Source organism: Triturus cristatus, chromosome 7, assembly GCF_964204655.1.
Source record: "Triturus cristatus chromosome 7, aTriCri1.1, whole genome shotgun sequence".
In the NCBI taxonomy this organism is placed as follows: domain Eukaryota; kingdom Metazoa; phylum Chordata; class Amphibia; order Caudata; family Salamandridae; genus Triturus; species Triturus cristatus.
In genome coordinates this window covers 150,857,646-150,876,359 of record NC_140590.1, presented here as the reverse complement: position 1 = coordinate 150,876,359, position 18,714 = coordinate 150,857,646, and the positions used below count along the sequence as shown (strand labels likewise).

Here is an 18,714-nt window from a genome sequence, read left to right as displayed (position 1 = left end):
AGGTCGTTCGTTTCCGTCAATCGATAACTCTTATCCTAAAAAGGTCACTGTCAAGTAGGCAATCTTTGATTTCTTAAAATTTATTTTGAAACGATGTGATATTAATAAGGTCCCCACTCTATTCACTTTAGCTAGGTGCAGATATAAATCATCATCTGTAAGATATTTCTCATCAATATAAGACAATATCTCAGGAAGTGGTTGTACCATCGTCATGATGCATGCTGAAATTAAGCCAGGATTGTTCTTATAGACCATAGGCAAGTGCCAAAATGGGAAATGCACTCTTTCGAAACTAAAATCAGTTAGATATTCACTTTTAGGCACTATGTTTTAAATAAAAAAACCCGATTGGAAATATCCAGGGCCATTTTACATATTTTCTGTACCAGATTGGTTATTAAATCTGTGCTGTGTGCATTTTACACTGCATATGTTAACCTATGCGAATTCAGATTCTTATAGTCTATAAGTAATCTATAGGAACAGTCTGGTTTGGAGATGGGAAAAAAGGGGAGTGTTCATTGTTAACAGACAAGGTGCTATTATGCTCTGGTATTGCAATTGACCTAATATTGCTTTTATACCAGATGTTGCTTCTGGCTTTGTAGGATATTGTGCCCGTGCTTTAGCTGCCTATGATAATGACATGTGGATTTGTTTGTTTGTTACAACCCACTTGATTTCTGTACAAGTCCAGAGCCTGTCTTACAGCACATTCACTGGTGTGCTCAGGTACTTATAAGAGTTAAAACTACCCTTATGACTTTCTCCTCCCAGGGTGCTACCCTAATAAAGACTGGAGGTCTGCCCTCTTCTGCTTCGATTATGACATAATCCTCTGACAATTGTGACCAGAAGACTGCTTTATTGGTACATGGTGTTACATTGAAGAAAGTGCTCTGGTAGGTGATGTAATCCAGGAGTCATAAGTGTAGTTAAGTAAGTTTATTCATTGTAAGTTAGATCGTAAAGAAGGCCCCACCGGGAGCAGCATCCAGCTGCTCAGCCCATCTCACTCAAACTGACCACACTTCAAACCATGCATCCATGAACATTCCAATGACATCACACACACAGGCTGAGCAGCAGGGAGAAGGAGAAGACCAGAATACAACACATCTCCCTCCTTTAAACAACAAAAACAAAAGGTACAAAAGAAAATAACACAGTAAGTCCTGACGATGACAAGGTCAAGATTACCAATAACCAATGACGAGAATGTATGAATAAATTTACATAAAATTTTGAGATAACCTTACAGCACATTATAAGAACACAACCCATGGAGAGTATTTTAATATGGTATAATTAATTGTGTCACACCACATAACACAACACCACTCACCTTAAATTCAAAAGAAAGAATAGGACAACACTTTAATGTAAAACCTCACACGACCACACATCCGACAATAACCAAAGTAAAACCACATAAGACCATACAAATCAACCATTCAACTGACTCACTAACATCACCTAACCACCATCCCTCAACCAAACCAAAAATACCTTAAATATCACAAATCATGCCAGTTGGCCAGACCAGCACAAAAAGTGATAAATAGGAAGCCCGAACTGAAAGAATAACGCCCCTCAGAATAACCAGGACAGGAACGCAGAATTCCTAAACCAAACACACACAGCATGGGGTTAACATGTAAGTTAAAGTTACCATTCATACAAATGCCAAAGCACAACACAACTTTAAAGGGTACATGACCACCTGCGCTCAGGGTTCGCGACTCCCTGAAACGCACACTAAGGCAACACACACTTTAAGGGGTACATGACTCCCCTACGTTCACAAGACAATGACTCCTGGAACGCACACCTAGACAACACATTACACACTTTAAAAAGGATATTTGACCCTCAAAACCAATGCCTAGGCCACACCACTTTAAAGGGGTACATGACTCCCCAGCGCTCAGCGGATACATGACTTCCTGAACGCACACCTAGACAACACTTAATACACTTTAAAGGGTATTTGACCCCTGAAACACACACCTAGGCAAACCACTTTAAAGGGGTACATGACTCCCCAGCGTACCAGGATACATGACACCCTGAACGCACACCTAGACAAAACTAAATACACTTTAAAGGGTATTAGACCCCTGAAACACACACCTAGGCAAACCACTTTAAAGGGGTACATGACTCCCCAGCGTACCAGGATACATGACACCCTGGAACGCACGCCTAGACTAAACCACCACTAACTTTAAAGATTCAAAATGCATGCAGACCAATTTAATAAACCAGACATGGCAATATAATAAATTAACATAATAAATGTAGTCACCGTTGTCGTCTCCGAAAAAAAAAGTTGCTGGAATTAAATGTCACCAAAGGACAAGTTGAAACCAAACACATTAAGATGCATGAAGATCCACAAGGTGGCAGTGTTGTTTTAAAAAAAAAATACGACATTGCATCAAATCCCATTGCAGCAAAACCTTGAGGCTGAGGTACAAAGGATCGTTTAGCACGCTCAAGTGGTGCTAATCATGTCAACTTTCCCCCGATGACATTCTAGTACTTGTTTCCATACGATGCAGTTTTCCATTTCTATTTAAATAATGATGAACTACCTGACATATTTAATGCAACGCTACTTGTTCATTGATGATTCTCGACGCTTAACTCCATGTTTCACTGATGAAACGCAGGATGGCAGCACGCCGATTTGACGCCCGCCGGGTGGCTTACGGCACATACAAGCATGCATTATCTCTGCATCCAATGTTTACACGAGAAAATGGACGTCACAAAGAAACGGGTGACGTTGGAGGTGCTCCGGAGGGAAGAACGAAACAAGGACCGTCGCGACAAGGTAAGACCTCGCGCTTTAACACCGTGTGTTGTCCCTTCAAAAATAAAAACAACGGTTGAACTGCCAGAAGGTTGCAATGGCTTGCAGGACTACCATTTATCAGTTTCAAGAATAAAAGGCAAGACAATGCCGACTGTACAAAGTCGAACAGCATCACAAGCAAACGGCATCAAAATACGATGTTTTTTTTTTTTCCACAAGGTCTCCCAAAATGTGAATCTCACATAGCTCACAGTGTCTTAGTTGCACCTCTTGTGTAGGCAAACCCCTACTCGTACCGCTACTTCGCACTTCGATTTCTCAACATATCACAGCATCATACTAATTTTCAGCCAGCATAGAAACGGCAGGGTTTTTAACACTCTTCCGAGTATCGACATGAAAACACCGAGGTTAGCTGTTAATGTTGCACTGGCCCCAGACGCTCTTTCACGTGTCACGTTTATTTCCAGATCACTGCACACCGAGGCTCGATACTTGCCCCCGAACATAGCATTTATTCCATTAAATAACTCAAAACAAGAAGCAGATGACAGCAAGCATCATTCCACAGAGCATCTTGACTAGTGAAGCTCGAGTTCAGAGAAGGTTTAACAACAGGAGTGCTGACAGTTGTAAATATCAACACCATTACTGAAGCTGGGTTGTAGCCACAATGACCAAAATATTCAAAATAGACAGTCAGTGGGTAGCTAAAAGTCCAATGTTGGTGGGTTTAAGATTTAAGGTCGCACTCTTTAAAACACATCTTGTATTTAATTATTATTTTTTTTTTTGAGGAAGGAAATGTCAACAGGTTACAAATTGCTTGAGCCACACAACTTCCAACGCCAGAAACATACCTTGGTAGGCTGTCTGTTATAAAAGATACCGGTGGGGCATCCAAGGCGTGGATTAGTTTAGTCTCCAGGCTCAGCTTGCTTCAGTTACATCAGTTACATCAGTTTCATCAGTTCCTTCAGTTTCTTCAATTCCTTAGGCTTTTTGCGTGGTTCTTTGCTTCCAATCGTCGCCACTGTTACATTGATGAAAGTACTCTGGCAGGTGATGTAATCCAGGAGTCATAAGTGTAGTTAAGTAAGTTTATTCATTGTAAGTTAGATGGTAACGAAGGCCCCACCGGGAGCAGCATCCAGCTGCTCAGCCCATCTCACTCAAACTGACCACACTTCAAACCATGCATCCATGAACATTCCAATGACATCACACACACAGGCTGAGCAGCAGGGAGAAGGAGAAGACCAGAATACAACACATGGTATATCCCCTTCAATTAGTATGTTTAAAATATAAACCCTATAAGGGTGTAAGTGTTTATCAGGAGTCTCAACTTGTATAGAGTCTTTAGTCGGATATGCATCTATAACCCTCTGAAGCATCTGTTGGACTATTGTCACTTCTGTTGTGCTGTCTAGAGGCCCTCTCACCCAAGTCCTGTTTTGTAGGGGGACTCATAGCTTTATAAGCATGTTTCTTAGAGAGGCCTCCTACTTTCTTCTTTTTTAATGGCGTTTTAGAGCCCAATCCTTTCACCTCCCTCTTTAAATTGACATCAATCTCTGGTGCTGCTTCACTTTTCCTACTATACTCCTTTTTCTTCTGTACCCAGATCAACTCCCCTTCTCTGTTCATTTACTGCCAGTGTCCTGAAAAGAACATGAAGAGCAGCTATCAGATTACTAACATTGTTCAAGATTGTGAATGTTCTAGCGGTTTCTTAAGTTATGGCGATCCCTAACAGAGTCCCGAAATGAGGGTGATCCAGTTTCTTTTTCCCTTGTGTTGCAAATTTCTCTTTAACAGAACCCTCAACATCACTTTTAGGATTTAAATATCCTTAAATGAGTCACATACCCAAGGTATCTCGACCCACATAGGTATACACTTCCACAATTATTTACAGTACTTCCTGTTCATGATCCTGAACTGTAACTGCTTCCAGTGTTGACTTATAGCCAGAACCAAAGCTTCCCCCTCAATATTGCTTAGGATGCTAGAAGATACTGTAGAACAGATTCCCATTGACTTTGTCCCTTCATCCAGTGCTGGTGCTGCTCCCTGCTCATTCTGTGCCAACATCAGGGAGAACTACCAATGAAGGCGCACCATACATGCTAATGCAAATGCATGCAAAAATACTTCCCCAGGTCTTACACTCCTTTATGGGTGGCACAATCCGAGGAAGAAGACACAAAGTCAGTATTCTCCATTTGTCTTGGGGTGTAGTGTATGGGTACACTGCTTCCAACTGGTTGGTCTTGCGAGTAATTCAAAAGGATTTTTGTCACAATTTGTGGGCGCTTTTCCCATGATAGCGTTAATATTCTGTGGACTAAGTGTTTCTTCCTGTGTAGGAGCAGCAGGTCTCTCTGTTAGAGCAGGCTTGGAGCCCAAAGTACGGTGACCAAACTGCTCAACTATCCTGTATAAGGCAACGGTATAGTTTAAAACATCTATCACTTCAGTGGGTGTTAGATTATCAGGGTGAAGAAAGATCATGTAGCCCGGCAAGATCAACCACCTAGCCACTTCGTTGCTCAGAGGCCTCAAACAGACATTTCTGTGTGTGGCAAATGGCCAGCAAATCAATTCTGGTGTTCCTGGTAAGTCAAAGGGATTACCAGATCTTGGTAAGCCTCAGAGTGTGCCGTGGGTCTATCACGGTGTAGGCATGGAAGGTCCGTGAGGCTGTATACTATCTATAGGCTCAAACTCCAACCATGAGTAAAATGTTTCAAAGTCATACGGCATGTATGCAGCTATTACAAAAGTAACTGCCCCCCACATTTGTCAAGGACACCTTAAGCTTTGAGATGCAGAGTGACCGCTTCCTTGCAATTGGCCCCTTTCACAGTAGGTGCTGCCATGGTGAACGGATTCAACTGAAATTAAAACATAACAATTAGAAAACTCCCAGAATGGGGAATAAACTTTTTAAATTCAAGCTTGACAAACCTACAGAAATAAGTATTCCCTCATCTCCAGTCAGAGATATCCATGATTACTAAGGGCATCTCTCTAGTGATGTAATAATGGTTTATGTGTGTGTGAATATTAGAAAAGCTACTCAAGGCATAACTGTAAGATACGGGTGCAATGTTAGGCCTTAATTGTTGCATTAACTATGACTTTGGCATACTTCTACAAGGTCTGGTTTCCCACCCATGGGTGACACAGGCGAACTCGGACAAACCACCAACTCTGAATGTTATTGTAGCCCCGCAGAAAACCACCCAATACAATGTTGAAGTAAAGTTTTTGTTTTTCGGGTTACTAACAATACCTGCAAAGGGATCAGGGGCACCATGATAACAGAAGCAAAGCTATTTCGTTAATCACAATACCACACACACACAATGCACTAAGAACACTTTTAACTAAAAGCATTTATTGCAACAAGGTGACCCTGTTTCCTAGCACATCTAAAATAACTACACAGTATATCATAAAAACCAGCAAGAAAACACGTTGTGAACAACAAGCATAAAATGAACATTTCAAACATGGTTAAAATGTCATCTAAAACCTATTACCCTAAAACCTACTTCTATGTGCTACACTAAGAGAGAGTGTAAAGTAGTGTAACTGCAGCTGACCCTTGAAAGGGAAACCTTGGAAGTACAGAGGGCGAGGAAGAATTTGAGACTATAGTCCCATGGTGGCAGCACTAGTGTCCCTAGGGTCAGGGAGCAAACTTTTGATGCTAGGAACCTGGGCAGGATAGTCCTTCCTAGCAAAGGTAGAGACAAACATCTTAATGTTACGAAGAAGGATGCAGATCAGGTCTATTTTGAAACACAATGTAAACTCAGGGTTAAACCAACCATTGTTCTTCTCCTGTGATTATCTGAGAATCTCATTTTGCATAATTATGGCATGGATAATCACTCTGGGCCTGGAGGGTGCCCGTACACCCCCGTGGTCATTCTCAAATATCTGTTTAGGTGCTACTGAGTCATCTCTTAGAGAGAACTCATAACATTTCATGCCTAAAATTATGCAAGTCAATTTCTAGTATTGTCAGAGAAACTACATCAATGTTTTACAAAGACTGCAAAAATGGGAGCTTTACATTTTTTTTCTCCAATTCTGTCAGATAGGAATGAAAACAGAGCATTAAATAGGATTTGTAAGATTAAACACTGGACCAGTAAGTGGACTAAAAGGAGATGGTATTAATATAATGTTGACTCTCAGATACCAAAGCTGGAAGTTATAACCTAAACAAAATGAAATCCCGGAACAATTGTATACTTTAAGACTTATGATTTGATAAGGTTTGTGGCTTTTTCTGTACTTAAAAACATGTAAACAGACCTTTTCTGCAGTGTTGTGTTTAGTACTTGTGTAACTCACGTTGAATGTTTAGATGCAGTGGTGGTGACTCTCCCGTCCCCAAATCATTGGTTGCGGTGCAGACGTAGGGCCCGCTGTCCCAGCTGATGTTCCTCAAGGTGAGCAGTGATACGTAGCCCAGAATGGGTGTCTCGTGTGACCCCTCGAACCAGCGATAGGTTCTCAATGAAGGATTTCCTCGACTAGAACACCACAAAGTCACATTGTCTCCTTCTGTAATGCTTTGATGAGGATAAAATTCAGCAGCGGTGGTGTTCTTGGGGGCATCTGTGTAACAAAAATACAGCATTAAAACACTAAGAATGATCAGTCCTACCTGTGATGAGTGATATGTAGGGGTGATCTGTGTAAAGGTTACAACGCTTGAGACCCAGGAATGAAGCCTTCTACTGAGTGGGCTGAAAAGGAGGTCCTTGTTCTGCTGTGCCTGGTAGAATCAGGTCACTGTAATCTCACTTCAAGTAAGTGCTCGTAGAGGACTCAGTTCACCTCTCACACATTTGTGATCCACATTCAAACGCCACTTTCCCCACCATTTCACTTCAACGAGATCCCCCACTGAGGTAACCTCATTATTGATTCCAAGGCTTCCTTTTTACTGTTTTCTTCTTTCCACTCTCCCACATTTGTAAGCTTCTCTCGTTATCTTCTCATAATAACAAAACATTCTTTCTCGTACACACAATTTCGCATTCACTCCTGCTTTGTCTCACTATTTTGATGTGTCTCTGTACCTCTCGGTCTCCCTTTCATTCTTACTTTCTCTCTCTCTGTGTCACCATGCTCTATCTGCCAGCCTTCCTTTTTACTTCTATCTCAGTCCATCAGGGCCTGCTCTTAGGTCCTCTTTTTGTCTTTCAGTTTTAGGTCTCGCTTAGCCAGAGCTAGTGCTGTTTCTTCCAGACATGCTGTATTCAAGATATAGGCATAAAGCCCGCCCACTTTCTGCCAATCTTTTTATTTGGTGCCTGTCATTGTTCTTTGTAAATGGTGGCTTTTCATTGGTCAATAGGCTTAGTAATCCCTCCTTAGTACTGCCTTTTCCCTTCTTGTCACCTCGCATGAGGACACCCCTTGTTACATGTGTTATTACTCAGTACCTTTTAATTTCAGCCAAGGAGCGCTATTTTCTTTAATGGCTTTCTCCTGCTCTTGAGCAACATTTTTTTTAACCAGCCCCGCACAACTTATGTTTCACTGCTCAGAAGAAGCGGTATGTGACATGAGGGGCCGTCGTCTATATTAAAAAAAAAAATTCTGTAAGGCGCTACATCACGCTTTATCTTTAACATGGTGCCCTTGTGCCTTTCTCTTATTGTACACAGGTGCACACATTCAGCAATGGGGACTGCAACTTAAAGACCCTTATCCCCATCCAACCGCTGCAATTTAACTTTAACATGGGCACTGCGCTTAGTATATTAGCAGGTGCCCACTTTTTATTATTCGATCTCCCACACCCAACATGTCTGACCAGTGTCTTACTATCTTTGTTTCTGATGTCATGGCCTGTGCTCGCCGAAGCTCAGGGTCGTGGTAGGGTAGGCTCGGCCACTCCTGGCGGACTGGACACACAGTAGCAGCAGCAGCTCCTCAGGATCCTGAGCCTCAGCCACAAGCAGCACCATGGCGGAGAGCACTGGCCTCGAGAATCACCTCATTAAGAGTTTCAAGAATAAGGGTGCAATGTGGACACCATGAGAAGACACATAAATAAAGTTACTGTGGAACTGAGAATGAACAAAGGAGATGTGCACCTACTGAAGAAAAGAAATGTCCCCAAGAATAAATTTTAGAATACTCAGATGCTGATGCATATTTCAACACTCAAAATATTACACTAGAAGCTATACTACAGAATGCTACTAGTGATAACACCGTCATCCAGTTGAGTGCCGTTCAGGCTGCAAGAAAGTTATTATTTAGTAGCCGCAATCCGCCCATTGAGGATTTGATAAAATCTGGGATTTTGCCCATCATGGTGAAGTGTCTTGAAGTAGATAATTATGTTTTTGTTGTGCTATTGATTTGTTTTTAAATGCTGCCAAATCTGAGCCTAATATTTGCACTTGCACGAGAATTAAATGACAGTTTTTTCATTTGATTTTTTTATTTACTAAAAATACACATTTTTATTAGTAGCACACAGCTGTATCAACACGAGCATCGCTGTCAGGCCCCAGGACAAGTGAGATCCAGCCACTTGAATTCCTTCGGGTGTATGGTGATATTTTTGGGGATTCTGCATTCCACTTAAGAACCTAATGACAAGGCATAATTCGGCACATCCTTCTGGATAATGGCAGAAATGGGCGCATCAGTAGTTGGGAAGGGGCTAGCTGGAGAAAGACCATCTCTCAAGTGCAGTAGAGGAGGAGGCACAGTGCTGTGGCAGCATGTAGACGTTTGTGACTGCTATGTTGGGACAGGAATCCGCAGGGTATGTGCAGGGCAAAACTGCACCAGTCCCTTCACCTTGTCCATAATCCCTGTGGGTGTCTTTAAAATATTTGTTTCATTCAGACCACCTCATTGAATCTGAGCCTTAAATATTAATGTTCAGAGTCTAGAGAAGGTTCACTTACCTGCAGTCACTTCATGCATGTATTTGCCCATTCATTCTCATCAGCAACTAAGCAATGTACCCTTTGTTTGACTCTTGGCAGTCTCTTTCTCACTCTCAATTGCCGGAGTAATTTGCCATTTAATGGCACTATTAGACACACTGTTTCACGCGGTGGTATTAAAGTGTCAAGATGCCCAGTATACAGAATATGCCAGCCCACAACACATGGGTGTGTAACTTGCTTGCCTAAATTCTCTTTTATGTTAACAAGCGAGGATAGAAATCTGCTTTGTCATCTTTATTAGCATGTTAACTCGATGGCCCTTACCTTGTATCTTTGTTTGGTTAGTTGCTTGCCTCTTCTACAAAATCTATTTTCAATTTGAAGGTAAATCACTTTCTGATAACTTAAGAGGTGCACCTTAACAGATCCCCTTAATTGTGTGACCTAGACACTTACAGAACTGCACACGTTTGATGGCATCTCTCCATTCGTTTGCATTCGTGTGGGAACACAATGAGTTTTTTTTAGGAAGAGATATCTGTGTTTATTATACTGTTTGCTTTGTGTTATCACTTTCTGCTGAGGCCAGCTCCTACTAGCTTTCTCATGTGACATTTGTTTTTAGAGCTATGCATTCACCCTCTATCGTTATTACCAGGGGTGTAACACAGGCCCCCGCATCCCCCGCGGTGCGCGAGCGCCCCCGAGCTGCAGGGGGCCCCTCAGCACAGTACTCAGGCCTCAGCGCTCCGGATTAAATCTGGAGCAGAGCCTCTCTGTGTACATTGCAGGGGGGCCCTTAAACTTTAGGTATGCCACTGGGTATTGCCATACTTTTAGGTAATCAGCATCCATTAGGGTACCACATATATCCAAATCCCAACATATAATTCAACATCATATCAATAAATTCCACAGCACACCCTATAATTAAACCCCACTACATAACACTCCACAACACAAAATACCATTCCACATAAATACACAACACACAATACCACTCCACATAGTTCCACTACACCCAATACCACATAATTACTATCCACATGATTCCATTGCACACTATGACACATAATTCCACTCCACAAATCCACTTCACACAATTCCACAACTAATCCAACCCAACCCACATAACTCCACTACACACCACATACATACACTCCATATCACACACATAAAAGACATTGCCATTTACAATGGCAATAGCTCTAACTCAAACAATTGCGAGATCTATTGCATATCCGATGCTTGTTTTATTCTATGGCTAACTCTAATTGCTTCTGTCTCCCCTTCTGACCCTGTCTCTAACCCTCTTTCCATTCTCTCTTCCGCCTTTTATTTCACAACCCTGTTTTATAAGCTGCTGTTCCCCTCGCTTGTGTCTCTCTTTCGAGTTTGCTTATTTAATCATAACTTCTTTCCCTTTTACATCGTTTCTCTTATCCTAGCGTCAATCTTGTTTCTCCTCTTTTTACCTCCCTTCCATTAGGATTGTACTTTGCTACCAGCCTCTTTCCCTTGTGCAGCTTTACCCAGTGGCATAGTGTGTGTGGGGCTGCAGAAGCGGTTGCCCCAGGCTCAAAATTCTTAAGAGCGCAAAATTTGAAAAAAATAAATAAATCGTACTAGTACCTTTCTCTGATTTCAACATTCAGATTATTTATTCTTCATTGGGGTATTATTTAATTGTTTCTGTTTTTTTTAATTTCATTTTTATCCATCTGGGTACCAAACTCTAATTGCAGGGCTTGTACTATAGATTTCTTTCATGCTGGTAGCATAGGTGCAGATATTTTTTAAAAAATAAATGCAATTGGCCTGGCAGCTGTATATTGCAAAACATCAGCTTCCGAGCTCCTGCTATTCCTTCCCATTTGTCACTGTGCCCAGGGGCGTAACACAGGCCCCCGCAGTCCCCGCGGTGCGGGGGGGCCCCACGCTCCAGGGGCCCCCTCACTGTCACTGGGTCACCGTCTTCGGGAATCGGAAATAAATGGTTATTATAATAATTTATGGTGCTTGGACTTAGTGCTCAAAACTGCGCGCTTGCCGCACGCACGGTCTGCCTCCTCGGGGCCCCCACCACGCTCCATTCAGGGGCCCCCTCACTCTCGGAGACGGGCAAAACTGAGCGCATGGCACGCACGGTCAGCCTCCTCGTGGCCCCGCCCCCACGCTCCAGGGGCCCCCAACCCCTCACTCTGGGCTGTCAGACTCACTGGCGGCACGCAGAAGTTGTTGTTAATACGTCTGCGCGCCGTGCGCGGTACCGCGATTTTCAGGGTGGGGGCGGGGCTTGTGCCATTGTCATGCGCATTGTAATTTTAAAGTGCGCGTAACTTTGGGTGCGGCCGCCGAGGTGCCAGGTCAGAGCCTAGAGGAATTAATTTATAGAAAGAATAGACGAGTACTACTAGTAGTAGTACAGTAGTACTACTAGCCCCCCCTGCCTGGTGGCTAGTCACTGGACTCTCTCGCCGACGCCAAGTGAAGTCGCCCTGTGTCTTCTGCTGTCCGCCCCGCTCGCCTCCTCCGAAGCTGCACTGCAGGCCAGCCAGGCCTAAGGAGGTGAGAAATTGAATATGCGGCCAGATTGTCTGACATTACATTCTGTACTATTGAGAAAACAAATGGGCAATTTATAGACTAAAATGCTAATTGGCTTTTGAAGTCGAAAAGCATCATGTACGTTTCTATACCACACTTGCATCCTTAAAAGCAATGAGGACAGCTTGAAATTGTCAAATTAGATGGGCCGTAATGGCCTGATATCTGCTGTATTCAAAGGAAAATTATCGAGCTAAGAATATAACCCTTACACTGTACAGATTGTTTGTGCGCTATTATGTACGGTGGCAACACTGTTGTAAGAAACATGGCTTATACAACGTATATGATATCTTCAAAATCGCTATAGATTTTCGAACTTTAGTACTCGACTGGAAAAAACAGCTATTGGCTCCATATCATTGATTTAATAATTTGTCGGTTTTAAATTTCGAGCATTCTTTAGATGATGTCAAGTCCCCTACATTAACAACAGAAAGTGAAACAGAATAAATCTGCAGTGGAGTGGCAGGGGGCATGGGGCCCTGCCACTCCACTGCAGATTTATTCTGTTTCACTTTCTGTTAGTTATACATTTGCGCTAGGTTGCGCTTTCCTCCTATGCTCAATCTGTCAATCATGCTTAATTGAAGGTCGTACAGCAGGCCCGGTTCTAGAGTGTGGGCCGGGTGGGCCAGGCTCACCCAAAATGAGCCTGGCCCCGCCGCCCACCCAAACATGAGCCTTGCCCCTCGCAGTGAATCTGCCAACGATGCACAACAATAAAACAAATTCAGATAACTTGAGATTTACGATCCTGCTGCAGAGCAACCATGTGTCTGTTGGTAGTTTTTAAATGCTGATAAACTGAATTTTATGAGAATAGCTCAGTGGGTTACTGCCTTTGTCACAGAGATCCTCGTGTTACTTGCAGTTCAGAAGTTACAATCCTAACATAGGACAGTGACCAATAAACTGTCATCAAAGAGCTGCATACAAACTTGGCTTTTTTGTGTTGTGATATAGTTAGAAGTTCTCCAGTCTTTCATCATTTTAATGTTACTAAAAGGAGTTTGTTTGGGCAGTTATACATTTTTATCAGTAAAGCCAACCCCCAACCACTGGAGTACTCTTTAGTTTGTGTTTGTGCTTCTCCAGACCAAACCCTCGTGAAATATATTGCCCACCAGTATGGATGACATGCGATTCCTACACCCTGTAATCCTCATTGGCTTATAAAACATTCCCAGTAGACTGATTTATTGTCTCTGTATAATGTGTGCTGTTATGTAAAGTACTGCGACACCCTATACTGATATGAGTAGCGCTATACAACAAATGAAATGGATATGAGAGAGGGGCAATGGAGAGATGAGGGGCACTGGTGGAGGGTGACAGTGAGGGAAGCAGAGGAGGATGTCATGGGGAAACTACAGAGTGATGAGGGCACTAGAGGAGGGTTGCAGTGAGGGAATCCGAGAAGGAGGTCATGGGGTGGGTGGGGGGAGCTATGGAGAGATGAGGGGTGCTGGTGGAAGGTGGCAGTGAGGGCATCTGGGGGGGTGTGGGGGGACTACAGAGAGATGAGGGGCACTGGTGGAGAATGGCAGTGAGGGAAGCCGAGGAGGAGGCCATGAGGGGGAGGGGCTACAGAGAGATGAAGGGCAATGTTGGAGGGTGGTAGTTAAGTTATCTACAGATAAAGAGGTCATTGGTGGTGAGCCAAAAAAGAGCACTAAAGCCGGCCCTGTCATGGCCTTTCTGTTTTCGTTTATTTAATTAACAGTCAGGTGATTAGGACAACTTTGGAGCATACTTTAAAGTGCGTGCTAATTACATTCACTGCTGTATTCAATTTTTTAAGTTTGAAGATGATTTTATTATTATTTTCTACTGGGAATAATGAAAGTGGAACTGGATGGTGGCTGATATTGGGCTGGGGCCCAAGGTCAGCTGTGAGATAAGGTGCAATGGAGAGGGGTGGTAGAAAAGTGGATAATCAAGCCTGTAAGGGAGCGTGCTGCAGAATCAGGGGTCAGGTGTAGATGAAGAGGGTTTCTGCCTGAAGGCTCGCACAGAGGGAGCCTGAGTAGTGTCACTTGCCTCATACTCCCACCTTAGAAACCTCCTCTTCCCATCAAAGGGCGCTAAAGTTTCCGGGGGGGGCCTGAATCTTTAAGCAATAGGCAGAGTGGAGGCTGTGGAGCTGATTTCGGGGGGGGGGGCTGAATCTTTAAGCAATAGGCAGAGTGGAGCTGCAGGGGCTCTTAAAAGGGGTGAAACAACAGCAAGGCATCATTAACATAGAAAAAGAAGGCAGCATGAACGGAGAACCAGGGTTCAAATCCCAACCTTCGCACAGTTGACCACATTGTGTTATCCTGGGCATTGGGCAAGCAGTTAACCTTCTCCACCTTTCATCACCTGCTGAAAATTACTGGGAAAGTGACGCGCCAAGATGGCTGATAGCGCCGCCCTCACAGATCTGGGAATTCTCTTTGGCTGAGCTAATGAGATGTTAAATCATAGAGACTAGTTGGTGAAGAGCTGCCCGCCCAATGCTTCGTTTTACATTGGCTAACAGGCTTGTCTATGGACACCCCCTGGGAAAGACGTCTTACTTACACACACTCACCCCTGACCCCTCATCTCATGTCAGATTTGCACCGAAAAGTGCGCGAAATCCTGCAATTGGTCAAGATGCAAAACTATGTTAAATAAATAAATTAAGTGTAAGGTAACATGGTTCCAAGGATTACGAAGCTGCTGTATTAGGTCCAGTCTACCCTGTTGTAGGACGGGACCATAAGGGCTGGGCCTGCTGCTAGATTTTTAGAATACATGCACAGTTAATGTAGTCCGATTTAGACCCTGGCCCAGACAAGTTATGACCTTTCTCATCCGGGTCAGGGCCCAGGAACCGCTGGCTTATAATGCAGTCCCAACAGCAAGCAGCCCTTCAAGGAAAAGTTTGCCAAGAGCCTTTTTACCGTGCTGTTCATAGCCCAAGTGGGCATTCTTCGGAGAGGTCACTCGGCGCCTGCAGCACCCTGGCAGTGGGGGCAGCGAGGGGGCACCCTTCCAGGAAGGCAGGAAGCAGGCCTGCTTTGTGGTAATTGGGATAAGCACCAAATGTGGCGCAATGCTCCTCTCATTAGGAGGTTAATTGTAATTTATTCCCCATGTCCTGACCTACTCCCCTTTCCGAGTGCTTGAAGTACAGTTCCTGCCACAAACTTTCTTTCACATGGTATCGCCAGTTTTTTCCTGGCTGGTAGGGCTCAGCATGGCTTCATCTCCTAAGGCTGATAAAGGCAGATAGCAGGTCCTGTCGCCACAATGCCAGGGGTCAGCAGGATGGGGCCCACCCAGGAGTCAGCAAGGATAGCCTCAGACATTGTAGCCACCCTTAATGTGGTGAAGGTAGTTAGATTTTTCTTGGCTGGCAGGTCTCAGAATGTTTTCATCTTCTAATGCTGATAAAGGCGGATACAATAGACTCCATCAACTCACTCAGCTGGTGAAGCTTACATTCAGAGGGCTTAACAAACTGAGAACTACCAATTATGTGCCATGCTACTGTCCTACCAAATCTGTGCCATGCTGCTGCCCTACCAAATCTGTGCCATGCTGCTGTCCTACCAAATCTGTGCCATGCTGCTGTCCTACCAGATCTGTGCCATGCTGCTGTCCTACCAGATCTGTGCCATGCTGTTGTCCTACCAGATCTGTGCCATGCTGCTGTCCTACCAGATCTGTGCCATGTCGCTGTCCAACCAAATCTGTGCCATGCTGCTGCCCTACCAAATCTGTGCCATGCTACTGCCCTACCAAATCTGTGCCATGCTGCTGCCCTACCAAATCTGTGCCATGCTGCTGTCCTACCAAATCTGTGCCATGCTGCTGTCCTACCAGATCTGTGCCATGCTGCTCTCCTACCAGATCTGTGCCATGCTGCTGTCCTACCAGATCTGTGCCATGTCGCTGTCCAACCAAATCTGTGCCATGCTGCTGTCCTAACAAATCTGTGCCATGCTGCTGGCCTAGCCGAAACAGTCAATGCCGGGTAAGCCTCTTTCTTACCCTGAAATGTCATTTGTTACTAATAATGAAAGTGGGAGTTGTTCTGAGAGGAGATTCCAGAAGGCCAGGAGGATGCTAGAAAGAGCTGGGGTCTCGTCTCTGAGATCTATGAAACATTTTGGGTGGCCTGGATGGAGCCGGGGTGAGGATGGAAGGGTGAGATGAGGCAAGCCGATTCGCTTGTGCGTTGTCAGGGCAGGAACCTACTAAGGCTTTGTCTCTCCCGCTGTCATGTGCAGGGTACCAGTCTGGGTCGGATCTGAGCGACTAGCTGGCCAGGGCTCGGTCTCATTTGAGAGCCATGGAGGTGGTCTTGCGGCATGAGCCGCTGCTCAAATTTAGGATTACTTTGGCCTACCAAGAGTAGGTGAAATCTAGTCCTTTTAAAGTTTGTGCAGCTTCTGCCAAGCTCGCCTGCCTTGACTGCTTTCCACTTCTCTTCCTCCTTCATGGGGCATACTTGTTCAGCAGTAATCAGTGTCCCCATGCAAGACGCTCTGGCTTGCTGAAGAAGTGACTGTTTACATTTTTTGTTGTTGTTTCAACTGTTGTCCTGCCTGGCATTAAATCCTCTTGTTCCAACCTGAACAGCCGCCTTAGTTCACGTCACAGAGCGCTCAGAAATGGAGGTAGACGTGTATTTACAGTCACTCAGGGCAGCTTGTAAAATTCCGAGCCCAGTTTGCTGCTGCTAGGGCGTGCTTGATGGACTCTGGCATTTGTGTCTGTTCCTTCAGGCTCCCGAGATTTCAGCAAGAGTTTGGCCACTTTCCCTTCCTATACACATTCTGCATAAGTCTGACAGGCCAGCCCTTGATGAATTGGGGCATTTAATGTGGTGAGAACAGGGGACCTCTGCATGCAGACATTCAGGCCAGCGAGGAATCCAGAGTAAGATGGGGTAACACAGGCAAGGTGATACCATAATAGCAGAGAGAGAGGGGGGTGGCAAGAGAGAGAGAGAGATGGGGAGAGAGAGAGGAGGGGTGAGAGAGAGGGGGAAGAGAGAGAGAGAGAATAGACATGTTGATTTCTGGGACATATATAGGGTAATGGCGTGGACGAACATGAAAGATACAGTATCTGTACAACCAGGATAGCCCCCAACAAGTGTAGGTAGGTGGGAATAGGACAGCATAGGCAAGGCATGACTAGAGAATGCAAGCAATTTATAAACAATTGGTAAGGAGGAAAGGATACATAAATATTTTTGAACACCTTTAATTATCCTGTCATCTGCGTCTGAATTCGCATTTTCTTATTTGACCATTTAGTCGTTGAGCATATACAATAAACATATATTTACAATTAACACCTCTAAAACACAAACAAACTATGGCTACTGTCCGCCAGAGAATATTTCTTGTTGTGGAGCCACCTTTAAATAGTGTGGACTACCCAGAAGGCTCACACATTGCATATAGGGACATCACTTTCCGAGTTATTCATAAGAGGCAATGTGAGATTGTAACATCTACAAACAATTCAATAAATTTGTAGTCCTTCTGTTAAACAACTGTCGACGCGGTCGCGTTTCAGCCGGTCTATTTCTTATGGCTTCTTCAGGACAAGAGCAACAGCAGCATTCTACATAAAGAAATAATAAACTCCAATAACATATACAGTACCAATGTGGCTTAACGATTATCCTTGCCGGTTTATATACAGGTCTATTTCCCTGTGAAAATGTGCAGAAAAGTCCACCACCACAATGAAAACACCAAATCATAAGTGAAGCCCATTTCCAGCAACGTGAGAATTCAAATATCTCAGCTTATGCAGGCATCTGTGTGTGCCCATATAACACATTCTACATTAAAACCAATGGTCCTAGAGACAAAAGCATATATACGCGACACAATGGATTTTATCGCGAAGGTTGAGGGTTCGATGTTTGACGGTAGCCAAAGTCTTTTGGTTACCCTCGACATCGAAAGCCTTTACACTAATATTCCCCAAGATGAGGCGCTCTTGATCATGACGGTGGTTTTAAATAACAGACCCAGACCACACCAAGTCCCGACTGATTTCTTAATCTCCTTAGCCAAAATATGTCTCAAAAATAATTTTTTCAACTTTAAAGAAGATCTATTCCTACAAGTAAAAGGCGTAGCAATGGGTTGCAGCTTCGCCCCTGAGATAGCGAATTTGGTCATGGATCACTTTGAGACCCGGTTTATCTTCGATTAATCTGGCCCATACTTCGCCCACCTAGGAAGATGGGTGAGATTTATCGACTATATATTCCTGATATGGAATGGAGATGCAGAAGAGCTGGAAGCATTCCATAACTGGTTGAATACACGGACACAAGAT

General features: G+C 44.0%; 1 protein-coding gene across 2 annotated transcripts in view; it reads right to left on the bottom strand.

Moving 5' to 3' along the window:
* The window catches only part of LOC146809074 (B-cell receptor CD22-like), a 594,248-nt gene that overhangs the window by 103,492 nt on the left and 472,042 nt on the right, over nucleotides 1-18,714 (bottom strand). For both annotated transcript variants that reach the window (XM_085615881.1, XM_085615880.1), the window contains one exon: nucleotides 7,199-7,465. In XM_085615881.1, the coding sequence (XP_085472007.1) occupies nucleotides 7,199-7,465 (267 nt within the window). The remainder of the gene's footprint in view (nucleotides 1-7,198; nucleotides 7,466-18,714) is intronic.